Genomic DNA, 15,325 nt, shown 5'->3' on the forward strand with positions numbered 1-15,325 from the left:
GTACAGATTGATTCTGATGATGATTTCATACTTGCAACTTCTTATCTTAATACTTCATTAGCTAGCTGATGCTTTGTCAGGGTATACTCAGTATTGGCTGATAGATTCAGGGGCTTCTTTTCATGTGACCCCTCATAGAGAGTGAGTTCACTCCTATCACAGTTTGACTGGATCTGTTCATTTGGGTAATGACATGGCATTGGAGATCGTTGGTATTGGTGATGTCCAACAGCAGTTTGTTTCAGGTTGCATATTTACTCTTCATGATGTACATCATGTACCAGATCTCACAAAGAGCCTTATCTTTGCTGGCATTTTGGATTATACAAGTTATGTAGTTTCTTTTGGTGATTCCTCATGGAAGTTACCTGTGGGAATCTTATCGCACGTGGTGCTAAGTCCAATACTCTATACCCCTTACTTGTATCTGGGCCAGTTGACCATGTTTTGGCAATGGATGCAGTTCCATATGTATCTTTGTGGCATCCTCACGTTGGGCATATGTTCTCAAAGGGAATGAAAATGCTTACTCATTTGCAGTATCTTTCATCCCTTGATTATAAGTGCTTTGAGTCTTGTGATCATTGTTTATATGACAAGCAAACACATAATACACATAAAAATTCTAGCATGACACACATGGGTGAGCCATTGACTCTTGTTCATATGGATGTATGTGGTCCCATGGCCCTGCCAGTCTCGTTAGGTGGTGAGAAGTATTTTGGAACCTTCATTGATGACTATATGCGTAAGGTCCGGGAATATCCTATTAGGTAGAAATCGAAAGTCTTGGCTACATTTCAACATTGCCTTAGTTTGGTTGAGAACCAATATGGGTATAGGCTAAAATGCCTAAGGTCAAATAAGGAGGTGGTTATGTCTCTAAAGGCTTTGAGTAGTTTTGTGATGAGAGGTATATTAAGCATCAATTGACCACGTCGGATACCCCACCCCAAAATGGTATGGCTAAGTGCATGAATATGACAATTCAGGAGCAAGTTCATAGTATGCTTCGCCAGGTAGGCTTACCATAATATTTTTGGAATGAGACAATTACTACTGCTATACACTTGATAAATCGATTCCTATGTACTACTCTTGAATACCACGTTGCAGAGGAGGTATAGTCTAGAAAATATCCCTCATATGCTCACTTGCATGCCTTTGGAATGAGACAATTACTACTCCCATACACTTGATAAATCAATTCCTATGTACTGCTCTTGAATATCACGTTGCAGAGGAGGTATAGTCTAGAAAATATCCCTCATATGCTCATTTGCATGCCTTTGGTTATGAGGCTTTTTGCCATGTACCCAAGGACAAGCGCAATAAGCTAGATCCTAAGTCTAGGAAATGCATCTTTCTTGGTTATGGGGATGCAAGTGAGATGGGCTATCACTATGGGATCCCCAAGCTCAGAAGATTATCTGCAGCCATGATGTTGTTTCCCATGAGGAGAAAAAGGATAAGCAACCTGAGCATGTCATTGAGGTACGCAATGTGATATTTCAAGAGGAGCCTCCTATTACTATGCAGCCCGTTAGACAGCTTGCAACATCAAAAAGCCGATGCCCCAGTGGCCCAGTTCCTTGATGCTCCACAGGATATACTAGTCCCATAGTCAGCTTTGAGGCAGTCTACTATAGATAGATAACAACATGCACAATTTGAGCCCTCTATGGATTATGTTATGGTGACATATATTGGTGAACCTCTTACTTATGATGAGGCCATTCACAAAGGTGATAGTCACTCTTCGGGTAGGACCATGCAGTCAGAGTATGACACATTGCAAAAAAATCATACGTGGGATTTGCTTCCTTTACCTAGTGGCAAGTGTACACTGCCATGCAAGTGGGTGTACAAATTGAAAAGTATCCATGGATGGCCCAAGCCGAGATACAAGGCCAAATTGGTTGCTAAGGGATTCAAGCATGAATATGGTGTAGACTTTGATGAAGTCTTTTCTCTTGTTGTGAAGATGACTACCCTATGCTTGGTACTAGCTTTGGTTGCTTAGCTTGACTTAGATCTTTATCAAATGGATGCCAAGACACCTTTTCTCCATGGAGACTTGCATGACGAGATTTGCATGGATCAACCTTAGGGCTTTGCGAAACATGATAGGGAACACCTAGTGTACAAATTGAGGAAGAGTGTTTATGGCCTTAAGCAGGCACCTAGGGAATGGTACCACAAGTTTGATACTTTTATGCATTCACAGGGATATTCCCGCAGTGATATGGAGCAGTGTTTATACATGAAGAAGGCTTGTGATGGCAGCCTTACGATTTTGATCCTCTATGTGAATGATATGTTGATTACTGGGAGTACTCATGATGAGTTGGATACCTTGAAAGATCAGCTCAAGAAGAGCTTTGAAGTGGACATAGGATAGGCCTCACATATTCTTGGGGTGCACACTACGCGTGATTGCTCTAAGGGGATTCTCTACTTGTCACAGAAAAAGTACATCCAAAAGGTCATTGAGCAGTTTTATCTATAGGGATGTTAAGCCTATTGCTATCCTTTATCTTCTCACATGAAGGTTAATTAGGCCAATTATCCGCAGTCTGATGAGCAAAAGGCCAAGATGGCCAAGATCCCTTATGCATCCGTAGTGGGCAACCTAATGTATGCCTTGATAGCCACTCGTCCTGACATAGCATTTGCACTAGGAGTTGTGGCACACTATATGGCTACACCTAGTCGACAACAATGGGATGTCATCGAGGATATCATGAAATACCTGAAGGACACAACAACTATGTGCATCTATTGTGGTGGCCAAGATACAGGAGTTATGGGATACACTGACTCTGATTGTGCAGGACATGTAGACAATAGAAATTCCACCTCTATCTATGTCTTCACCTTTACTAGAGGTGTTGTTTCTTGGATGTCTAGGGTGCATAAATACATGGCCCTATCTACTATAGAGGTAGAGTATAATGCAACCACTGAGGCTTGCAAGGAGGCTCTCTAGTTAGGCCATCTGGTGGACAAACCTTGGCATTACTAATGTGGTCCTTACACTGCATTTGGATTCCATGAGTGCTATTTAGTTGGCCAAGAATCCAGTCTTCCATGCAAAAACAAAGCACATTGATATGTGTTACCAATTTATTCAAGAGGTCATTGAGAACAAGTCCATTTAGCTTATTAAGATCTCAACTGACCAAAATCTTACAAATCTGCTCACTAAAAGTTTCTCAGTGGAGCATTTTGCCTTCCTAAGGAGGTTGATGGATGTTGGATGAGATGATGTCTTTCCTCATCCTATTGTACTTATGTACATTTGTACTATCACTTTTTTTCTCTCTCCTCACTAGGAGCACATTCGCCTTTAAGTGAAACGTTGTTAGGGGTAAAGGCACTTCTACCTAGCGGTTTTGTGTATTAGTTACACTAACAGTACCCACATACACGCACACCTATACACTACAAGTGTGGCGAGTGCCCATCATTGTCACTTCATTCTTTATTCTTTCAGTTACATTTGAATAAAGGGAAAGTCGGTCACACATTGACTGTTGGAGTTTCCACATCTTGTGTCTTTCTCTCTCTTGCTCTTGCTCCTTCCACCATAGCTCTTGCTTTCACTCTGTGCTTCCACTTCAAGCCTCACTCCCTTCAACTACTAAACCTAAAAAAAGGGTTAACAATTGCCTTTTATGTATGGCCCTTTATAAGGAAGAGCCTTGTAGTTGTGTCATGATGCCTAAAAACTTGTTTATCGATAAAATCTTTAGGCTAGCTCTGGAGTCCTAGTCTCATGTAAGACATCTTTTTTGGCTTTTCTAAAAAGAAATTTAGATATATGTTGGCTAGACGTATGTTTACAAATATTGGCTAAGTGAACGAGTCATTGCCAATGAGTGAGAAGTAACATTTGATATTGGGAGAAGTATTGGCCAAGTGAATGAAAGTCATTGCCAATGAGTGAACCCTTTCAGGTCAAGAGAAGCCTCCTTTCACTTAATGGTGACCCTCATGCAAGGTAACCCCCAATTAGCATCACTAATGAGCAAGAATAGCCCCTTTGAGATGGGGAGATGCCTCTTATCACTCAATGGTGACCCTCATGCATGGTAACCCAAGGGGATCACTAACAAAATCTCCAATTTGTATTGCTTTGTTAGCATGATTTGGAAAGTGTTATATAGTCATGAAACCTAATGTTGGCTTCCGAACTTCTAGCAAGTACTCTTGGTCTTCACCAACAACTAGCCCCATGTTTGGATTTCCCATCCCATTTATAAGATCATCCTCCACATTCCCTTCTTGAGCTATGCTATTCTAGAGAAGGCCAAGCACCATCCCATAGACAAAGCACTGTTGAACCTAGATCTCTGTGATAGCCTCAACTCTCTCGCTCCATCCACCTCATTCCTTCCACCACCCTCTTATTCTTTCTTCCCCGTGAATAGCACCAAATGTTCTTATTTTAGCCTTTAAGACAAGGCTACTCATGTCCCCTGTTCACACACAACCAAGAACAACTACTCCAAGGTGGGGAGAGAGATCTTATCACTCAATGGTGACCCTCATGCTTTGTTAAGCGGGCTTGGAGAACTTTACACAGTGAGTTGAAAGGTGTAATTCTCTTGTAGGAACATCAAGTAAAATGAAGGCCCCACTAGAACCAGGGGATGATTAAGTGAAAGAGATACCCTCTGAGACACTTTACATGTCGCTACCTGACATAATGGACTTGCAAGACATCTATGAAAACTATTGTCTTGCTGCCTTGGCCCAATTTAGTGAGGTTGGCTAGTATCATTAACACAATTCTATATAAACAATAAAGTGGCTGTGAACACAAATTAAGGAAACTGATTTCAATCCTTTTATATGTTGCAAGCACGCACCCTTTTTTTAAATCTAAGTTTCATAGTCTTAGTAAGCTTTTGATTAGTATGTTCATCTTCTCTTCTCACACAGTCCACATCATCATTAAACCAGCAAGAGGAAACCAAGTCAATGGTGATGAGTCCGTGATGAGAGGGGCATCATTAACAATGAGAGTAAAATTACTCTCGTCTCGTCAATTTCACACAAAGCTAAAAGCAAGCAACAATTGCCGCAACAGGATACATCAACACTACACAAGCCAATGCACCAAAAACAACTGACTACTAAAGAGAAGACACAAAATTCATATGTATAACTCAGGAAATTAAGAAATCCATCTCTTGTCATAAAAGGGAGAAAACTACTAGCCAAAAAGTCATAATAAACTGCACACGTTAAAACCCACCAATATTAGACTTTGGAAAAGAAAAATGTCCCATATTCCTCTTTCTTTTTTTGACAGTTCCAGACCTTAGGCTAAGTGATATAATATAACAGATCAGCCTTTTTATTACCCTGAACCAACACTGTAAAAACCTTAGGCTAAGTGATGGATATGACAGATCAGCCTTTTATTACCCTGAACCAACACTGTAAATTTCACAGACCCTCCAAATCATATGTACAGGCCTTCCCTTTGTAACATCCACAAATCCAACATTAGGTCTATACTTCCATATCAAAGTGCTTAGTTTCCCCAAAGCTATTACAAGCTGACCTGAGCATGGCATGATAAAAGGAATTCCACACATACTCATCCAAAAATTCAACCTTCCTTTCCCTTGACAGCTGAAACCAAAGCCAAAGAGACAAAAACATTCATCCCCAACAGAGTCCTGAAGTCAATAGCTCAATGTACTATTCATTGCTTTACAGTAAATGTCAACCTCGTTGGAGGGACTAAGTTCAAAGCTGTTTCCTTGCTAGCATTATGGCAAATAAGGGCTGACAGACCCAAATGAAGATATCTTGCAAATCAAGTACAAACGTCAGGGTTTATGACGGGATTAGAAAAAGAGCATGCAGCCAGTCTTTAACAAGTAGAGCCTCATAGCCACTAGTATACAACAGAACACTGTTAACTCCACCATTGAACAAAATCCGTAGTCATACACCTCCTAAATGTAGATAAACCAAAAAGCAATTCAGCTGCCAGCGTCACCAAACAAGTCAGCCAGCATCACCAAACAAGTCATCAAGATCATCATCAAAATCTGTAGCCTTTCCAGCTGCCTCAATTTTTCTATCAGCAGTTTCAACTTTGTCTTTCTCAGCACCACCTGATGAACCGCTTGACCCTTTTGCCCAAGAAGAGCCCACTGATACTCCAAGCGCATCACCATACAAATCCCCATATAGCCCACCTTTGCCGGGAGACTTCACTTTTTCAAGGTACTGTTGAAGCTTCTCTGTCACACCCTTTGATGTGCTACTATTGGAAACTTTTACAGAGCTACTGTCTTTGTCTCTAGGAATGACAGTTATCTCAACAAGGCTGTCGAATCTCCCAACCAGGGAACCTTCTTTAACTAGCGGTCCAGGCTCCGTGTTCACACCTGCACCATCTGATATGCCTACTACTTCTACTAAGATTCCACCATACTGGTCTCTGAAAGTCACCTTCGATTTTCTAGGTTTCTTGGCAACCCTCTCATCACTGGAGATTGTTGGCATCTTCTGTGAAGCATTTCGTTCCTTAAGGCCAGAAGTCCCATTTGACCCAAGTATACCCAGTTTGTTCAGAAGTGTATTATAAGAAACTACTGCATCCTCATTTGATGGGTCAGGTGGAGGGGGCAACACAAAATCCACAGGAGGCTGAGATAGGAGTGGAACTTGAGGAACCCCTTTTCGCAGCACATAACTTCGAGTCGATGCAGCAAATTTTAGAGATTGCCCAACTTCAAGTTCGATGGGGCTGTCTTTACTGAGGCGCTCGTTTGCCACAAATGTACCATGAGCTGATCCTAGATCAATGACATAGACACTGCACAAGAGCGGTGCATCAAAAATAGAACACAAGTACACAATAACTTTTGTGTGGGCAACAGTGGCTCTGCTGTTAAGCCTATAATGAACTTCAGAATTTAACCATCGTAGGAAAATAGGACATACCCCCCATTCTTGTGCTGCACCACTGCAGCATGTTGCCTCGAAACTGATGGATGATCCAACACAAAATCGCACATCACTGCTTGGCGCCCAAACAAGTGACGTTTTTTTTCAAGGTTAATTTTATCAACAACTTCTCCATCCTTGAAGACATCTAGCCAATACAGCCCTGACCGAGGCTCCACAGCCCAATCTGGAGGCTGCCAAGTTGATTGGCCACCTCCAATCGATGATGACGCCTGGGCTGCAGGTTCTGTCTGTGCGGATTTAACAGGGGCTGGTGGTTGAGTCCTCACTTGACTGGCTACAAGCGAAGGACGTGCCTGCGCTGGGGCGGCTGCAGACTGTACAACAGCTCCTGTATTCACAGAAAATGGCTCTGCTGACTGGGCTTTCTTGAACCTATCCAGGCTATACCGGTTCATCATTTTCTAGAACCTGCAATGCGCAGGTCAAACGAATTTGTCTTGAGCCCTCCTAATGGCCAACTCCACGGCTACAATAAGTGCATCACATAAATTGTGATATAAGCAAAAAGAAAAACTGATTATTATGGTGCTGGTACAGATGACGAAGTGCCATAACAAAAAAAGACGTTGCACCATTAAAGATCATGCTTCTAGATAACCAAAACTGTATCAAATCACAGTCATACTCAGCGGGATAATCAAATTGACAACAAAAGAGAAAAAATTAAAAGGAGATCTTTTAGCTCCATGGAAGCTACACTTCGAAAAGCAGTACCCCTAACCTGCCACATAATCATGAAGTTAACCTTCGTCAAATCAAAGATATTATGGAAGGAAACAAAAAACATGTGAGTGTTTTGCAGACAGGTACAATCTTTTGTATGAAAAACGCATCCCTGCACCTTTCTTTCAGACCTGATTCAGAAAACTATCTTCCGGCATGACCAATGCGGGGATCTCCTGCCTCTCTGTAAGTGTGCGGAGCCGTCGCTTGAGACAGCATGCTCGGAAGCTTCTTCCAGCGACCTTAAGAAGCCCTGCCTCCTCATCAGAAGGATGGGGCACATATATCGAAGGGAGAAACCCTAAGTTAAAGCCATTGTAGCAACCAGATAACAGCACGATTCGCACAAACCTGCAGTTAAACCCTAGGACTTCGGCCGACGCAGGAAGACGAAGAAGCATGAGGGGTCTGTCCGAGCCAATGGAGCTCCCCTTTCTTCTCCGTATGCAGCGTCAATAATGATGATGGACTTCTTTCTCCCCTATTGCAAGAAGCTGTTTCACTCCATTAGCACATATGAAGATATATCATGCAACGCTGATAATTCATTATCTGAGTCTCACAACAATTTATGTTGTACATTGGCTTTCAAGAGTGGCACCTGTTTATGCCACTATTTTGGCAAGCAAAGGGGCTTGATTTGTTGTAAGCCACTGAAGGCAATGATGACTTGTGCTGTTGTGAGAGTGCCAACTAAGGAGATTACAAAGGTAGAAGACAAGTTACCAACAATGATGCAAAACTCCTTTGATGTTAGTGCAAAAAATGCCATTTCGTGCTACATTTTCTAGTAATGTAGTTGTTGGATTTGTTGTAAGTTCAAGGAGATTGTGAAGAGTTGTTAAAGGAATGCCAAGTCAAGGGAGTACAACACTAGGAGATGAGCTACCAAGAGTAATGAAAAACTCCCTTGATGTTAATGCAAAAGACACCACTACTTTACTAGCTCTCAAGGTGTAGCAATGCATTCTAGAATGTCTACCAATGTGGCTATTGGATTTGTTGTCGATTGGAGGATACTGTGAAGGGTTGTTAAAGCAAAGGTATCTAAGGAGACTAGAATGATAAAAAGCAATAAGAAACTCCTTCAAGCTCAAGGATAAGAAGGAACAATTAGTACTGATGAAGGGCTTACTAAGTGGAATGTGCAAAGTGCATGCCATCACCTTTAGATTAAGCTTCTTCTTTCTTTGAAAAATGGATAATGTTAAGGCTTTTCATTTTAAAACTAGGGCTTATCATGTAAGGTTAAGCTTTTTATCCCAGCATGTCCTTATATGCTTTTTGTTTTAAGCCTATCAAAGCTAAGACTTCTTTCGAAACATTTTTTGTTTTAAGCTTATCATTCTAAAAGGCTTACATGAGTTTGATACCTAAAAATGATACTAGTCCATTAAAATCGACTTCACCAATTCACGAGACTCAAATCTAAACTCAAAAGACTCCTTACCTTTCGTATCTTCATAATGTTTACTTTGAGTACATTTGTCAATATTGATAGGCCTAGTAAAGTTCATAGAAAACATGACAAGCATTACTAAGCTCTCGTGCCTATTTTGCATGTTAATGCATTAGAAAGGGTTTTAGAAAAAGTTTAAGCTTATCAATCTTATCATTTTAAGCTTACAGCTTTAACCTTATCATCCACAACTTATCATTTACCTTATTGCCCCAAGCTAACAATAAGCTTATCTCCTAACCGTCATCATTTAAGCTCATTGCCTAAAGTGACACCTCAAGTTGCTTGTTTTATCTTTCCCATCAACGTTTAACCTCATCAAGAGCTTATCACATCACTTGAAGCTTATTGTTCAATATTATCAAAAGATAAAGCTACACATAATGCATCATTTAAACTTTTTAAAAAAGCTTATCACTTACATTTAAGATTTGTCACCTAAACCTTAAGCTCATCATTTAAGTTTTAGTGTAAGATTTATTGCCTAAAAGCTAAGCTCATCATTTAAGCTTTAGTATAAGATTTATCATGTAAAAGCTAAGATTATCATTTAAGTTTTATTGTTGTTTTTTGCCCTGTTTGCCACCAAGAAAAACAATAGATAAAGCACCTGGAGGAATAAACATAACATGAACCAAACCCCTGTTAATAGTATTAGAGCTGACTAGCACATAGACATGAGAGACTAATGAGAATACAAGAGAATTTCGCAAACATCAAGGAAATTACTACTATCCCATGAGATTTAAAGATAGATCCACACTACATGTATATCTCAAAAGAACACAAAATGAAATATAGTGTAACCACTTTAAGGTAACATGCTAAGGTTGGGAACCCCTAATGTATAATGATATCCATAAAAACCCATAAAGAATAAAGACACAAAACCATGATTGAATAAGTATATCGATACTCCAAAATCAAGGAGTAAAAACACCAATCAAAAAATATTTGATGATGCTCTAGTATTTGCAACATAATAAATGTGTTGCGATGAATCGCACAATCTTGATATTAAAAAAAACATTACATCATCGAAAAATAACGCAAATAATATCAGAGAACCTACAAAAGGAAACAATACATCATTGTATCTACATGTACATCATAATCATGTAAGTTCACAATTTGCACCATATTACCTCCAAAATCTTTCTCTACATCAATCCAAATTAATGTAATTTGAACTTATGCTCAATATAAGAGTTTTACTTTCGACTTTCCTTTCAAATAATTTAGAATTTTCTAAATCTATCTACCTTTAGCTCTTATTTTTAACTTCTTATAATTTTTGTTATTCCAGTTTATGTAGCACTTACTGTTGCCATTAGGTTTTCAAGTTGGTGTTTTCTGATTGCTAAATTCAAGTTGTTAGCACTTTTGTAATGAGAGGGGTATTAAGCGTCAGTTGACCACCCCTTACACCCCACCCCAGAATGGTGTTGTAGAACACATGAATAAGATTATTCAAGAAAGAGTCTATAGTATGCTTAGTCAAGTAAGCTTATCACATAATTTTGAGCTGAAGTAGTTACTATTATAGTTCATTTGTTTAATAGATCCCCATATATCACTCGTGGTGGTAGAGTTACAGAGGAGATATGGTCTAATAAACCTCCCTCATATGCACACTTGAGAGTCTTTGTATGTGAGGCTTTCTACCATATTCCCAAAGACAAACAACAACAAGTTAGATCCAAAATCCATCAAATGCATCTTTTTAGGATATGATTATATACAAGTGAGATGGCCTATCACCTTTTATGGTTGTGTTTCATGAAGATAAGATGTGTATTAGACTAGAGCAGATGGTTGAGGCTCACAGGGTGATCTTTCAGAAAGAGCCTCCTATTATAGTATAGTGTCACTAAATTGATTGCTTATTACGCATTCTCTATTCAATACATTTATGTCAATAAATTAATGACTCGCTTTTCTTTAAGTGTTGATGATGATCTAGCATGGCCATGAGACCATCTAGAGACCAGTATTCCTAGCGCATCACTTAATGGGTGATCAGAGCACTGTGACAGGAATATCTGGTACATGTAGTACAAGTTATGAAGGGGAAAATAATTGTCTGCCAAGTGTAAGAGTGTATACAAGAAACAAGGAGTTACACATAAATCAAGATGGATTAAGTTCTAAGAAGAGGAAGTGCATTAGCATTGTGTTTATGTATTTATGTGTGCATCTGAGGATACCTCAGAACATTTACTTGTGTGTAATGAACATTGCATTCATTTGGGGTCATCCTCTCCCTTACAAATCAAGGTTTAAGGTCTTTTCTTTCATTAAGAAAGACGAGAGAGGTAATTCTCTCACTAAGAAAGATGAAAGACATGATCCTCTAAAAGTGAGAAGAGAAGTGATTTTCTATTTCTAAGGTCTAAAATGACACAAGCTTTTATGTGAAATTCAATCTTAAGGTTGAGACTCAAGGCAATCTAATGAACTCTCCTTAAGGTGGTTGCATGGACCACAAGTTAAGAGTACAGTTTAAAAAGCTGTATTTTTTTTCTTAAAAAGACATGGTGAATCCATTTTTAAAATATCTCGCGATAGAAAGACGATCTCTAAAAACGGCCCACTTGAGTTATCAAAAACAACAAGATCTACAACTTTTGTGTTGGACATTTTTTCATCCAAGCAACACACAGAGAGATATCTCGAAATTGGTGCTACATAAGTAGGTCCTAGAACAGCCACATCTTACATGAAGATCAACTCAAGTCTCTCTCCAAGAAGAGAAGCTCTTGAAAGCCTATAAAAGAGGAGGCTCTCCCTGGGTGTGAGGGAGGTGAAGAAAGCATCACTTTGCATGCATCCAAGAGGATAAGAGAAGGTGAAAGTGCTGCGGAAGCCCTGCTGAAATCAAGTGTTGCGAAAGCTCTGTGCTGAAATCAAGTTCCAAGAGGAGAAGAGAAGGTGCAAGTGCTGCAGAAGCTCTGTTGAAATCAAGCGCCAAGAGGAGAGCCCTACACATATTGTGTAGGAGAGAAGGAGACTCAAGAAGGATCAAAAGGTGCCAACTTCCAAGTTGTGCAAGTGTTAGCAGGTGTATAACTTGCAAGGAACCGTGATCTTGTTTCCAAGATCTACAAGTAAGGACTGGTTTATGTGTAATGGAGGAGCTTGCTCCTTGTAATATAACTCCACAAGGGGGGGACTAGCCCATCTTCCAGTCCCTAGTGTGTTGTCAATTTCTATATATATATATATATATACATCTTTCTTTTCTCTCATATGTTCTCTCTCTGCGCCAGCATAATATTCAATATATATATTTTAAGTATATAAGAAAGTCGAGCATGTATCTCGGATCTTATAACATATAGCCTCCTCTCAATGGCCTCCTATCATAGTATAGCTAGCCCCATAGGCTACAACAATTGTTAATGATGTAGTGTCCCAAGATCCACTTGTTGTGCATGATCATGATGTTAGATAGAGAGGATCGACAATACATGCCCACATCTAATTTTGAGATGCTCTACTAGAAGCTCATGTCCTCCTAATCGTTTTGAGCCTTATGTCTTAGTGATAGATTCTGATGAGCCCCTTACTTATGATGAGGAGGCTATACACAAATATAATAGTCATTATTGGGAGAGGGCCATGTCTAGGTTTAATTTGCTATAGAAAATCATATGTGGGACTTAGTTTCCTTACCAAATGGTAAATATGCATTGCCATGCAAGTGGGTGTATAAGTTAAAGAGCACCCTTGGTCACCCTAACCCAGCATATAAGGCAAGTTTGGTTGCAAAGGGTATTAAATAGAACAAAGGAGTTAACTTTGATGAGATATTTTCCCTTATGGTCAAGATGACAATCTTGCACTTGGCTTTAGCCTTGATTACATAGTTAGGTCTAGAGCTTTATCAAATGGATATGAAAACAACTTTCTTACATGGGGACCTGCATGAGGACATTCATATATAGTAGCCAAAGGGCTTTGTAGAAAAGGGTAAGTAATACCTAGTGTGCAATTTGAGAAGGAGTCTCTATGGCCTGAAGCAAGCACCTAAGGAATAGTACCACAAGTTTGATGCTTTTATACATTCTCAAGGTTATCCCGAACAGTGTTATGGATTCGTGTCTTTACACAAAGAAGGCCCATGATGGTAGCCTTATCAATTTGATACTATATGTTTTGATGATATGTTGATTGTTGGGAGCACTCATGCTAAATTGGATGATTTGAAGACTTAGCTCAAGAAGAACTTTGAGATGAAGGACATGGGGTATGTCTCTCACATAATTGATATGTGTATTACACACAATTGTACTATGGGACTTCTCTACTTGTCCCATAAAGAGTACATACACAAAGTACTTGAGTGATTCCATATGCAGGAGGGTGGTAAGTCGATTGGTTGCCCATTACCTTCTCATATGAAGGTCAATCAGGGCAAATTGTCCCTAGTAAGATGATGAGAAGATTGAAATGGCTTTACTATTTCTTATGTGAAGCAATCTTTAGATGCCTCATGAGGTTATATGCCTCATGAAGTGTAGTTAGGTGGGCAATTTTCAAGTGTGACTTGAAGGGATATTATGAATGTCTCTCATGTTTTTGCTCATTCTTAATGATGACAACATGTTGTATGATGGAATTCCTAGATAATCAATGCAATCTGACAACATGCACCATGGTTCATCTCTTTGTTTCTTTTCCATTTCCAACACACACTCTAATTTCTATATCTGATTTTTCATTATTAGTATTGTAGAATGTGGTTCTATGTCTCTATGTCATTATTTCTGAGTTTTAGGTTATTTTCTCGATACAATATGATTCATTTTTTGCATTGCTTTCAACAGTTTGTTGTATTCCTATATGAGGCATTGCAATCCTATTATGCATTCTGCATAGATTGGGGGTTGCAACAACAAAGATGGAGGTCTCCAAAGTGGGTGATTCAAGATTCAAATCCTCATTTGTGTATCAGCATCTTCCTTTCTCTCACCCTCTCTTTCTCTCTACCCCTTCCTCTTCTTTCTCTCTCTTTATTAACTTATTATCTCCTTGCCTCTCTCCCTCTCTCTCTCTCTCTCTCTCTCTCTCTCTCTCTCTCTCTCTCTCTCTCTCTCTCTCTCTCTCTCTCTCTCTCTCTCTCTCTCTCTCTCTCTCTCTCTCTCTCTCTCTCTCTCTCTCTCTCTCTCTCTCTCTCTCTCTCTCTCTCTCTCTCTCTCTCTCTCACACACACATTGAAATGGATTGATTAGCTAGTTGTAAAAAAATAGAAAGTAAGAGGAGAAGACCTTCAAAATTAAGGTTCTAAGGCTATTATATATAGCCTTTGGTTTATTACTTTTGTTATCAATCAATCTATAGTCTCATCCTCCTTGACTCGTTTCAAGCATCAAAGTGCTAGTGTTCTCAACTTGTTGCTCCTACTTGTCATGCAGTGTTTTTCATTATTTCCTAATCAAAACAAGCATCATCATCAGTTATAATGCATTGAGTTGGAATTGGTGATCCAATATTCTTGTGATGATATTTCCCTTATATTTCAACTTTCCAAAAATTTCCTTAAGGGCTTCCAAATTTCTAATTGTGGAGTCCAATAGCTTTCCATATTAGTTGTCAATGCCAAACAAGAGTTCACAAACTCTTATATAATCACTAGTAGATTTGTGAATGTTCACTAGGCAACATACCCATGTCAGCATGGACATAGATGCAAGTGAGTAACTTCAACCTAGCTTCCAATTCCATGAGACCTTGACTCCCACTAGCACCCCTACAAACACTATAGATGTAGAAATTGTAGTTCAAATTGCCAAATATGCTCTTCAACAAATTTCATAGCGCTCAACCTTTGATTTTATCAAAAATAGCATAAATATAATCATTGCATGATCACAATGTTTAATGATATTATAGTTTGAGTGAAACATTGCAGAAATTTGGATTGTACTCTAGTTCAAAAAAAGTGTATAAATCAATTGTTTGACTAGTAGACCATAAAGCTAAGTAGTCAAGTCACAAAGTAGGGAAGGTATTCCAAAGTGATTGGCAATGTGTAACTTCTCTTTAATTAGGATTTTTTCAAACAATGGGTGAAGCTACAATTTTTGTAGGGAATTAAATTCGTGAGCAAGAATTATAGAATGAAGTGAAGTGTTCTCATAA

The 15,325-nt window shown here is 39.2% G+C and overlaps 1 protein-coding gene across 9 annotated transcripts; it reads right to left on the bottom strand.

Moving 5' to 3' along the window:
• Positions 1-5,696: 5,696 nt before the first annotated feature.
• On the bottom strand, positions 5,697-8,279 carry LOC148023429 (SMAD/FHA domain-containing protein). Of its 9 annotated transcripts, none has more exons than XM_087696384.1 (4): positions 8,074-8,279; positions 7,854-7,964; positions 6,973-7,407; positions 5,697-6,844 (listed from the first exon to the last, which is right to left on the bottom strand). In XM_087696384.1, exons 3-4 carry the CDS (start codon positions 7,395-7,397, stop codon positions 6,028-6,030), a joined length of 1,242 nt encoding a protein of 413 aa, XP_087552510.1. In that variant the 5' UTR covers positions 7,398-7,407; positions 7,854-7,964; positions 8,074-8,279; the 3' UTR covers positions 5,697-6,027. The 9 variants fall into 9 exon arrangements, with proteins under 9 accessions (XP_087552510.1, XP_087552511.1, XP_087552513.1 ...); XM_087696385.1 differs by having other exon boundaries at positions 6,973-7,720; XM_087696387.1 differs by having other exon boundaries at positions 7,841-7,964.
• Positions 8,280-15,325: the final 7,046 nt, after the last annotated feature.

Source organism: Lygodium microphyllum, chromosome 16, assembly GCF_053477565.2.
Source record: "Lygodium microphyllum isolate KBCC chromosome 16, Lygodium_microphyllum_v1.1.10, whole genome shotgun sequence".
NCBI classification, from domain to species: domain Eukaryota; kingdom Viridiplantae; phylum Streptophyta; class Polypodiopsida; order Schizaeales; family Lygodiaceae; genus Lygodium; species Lygodium microphyllum.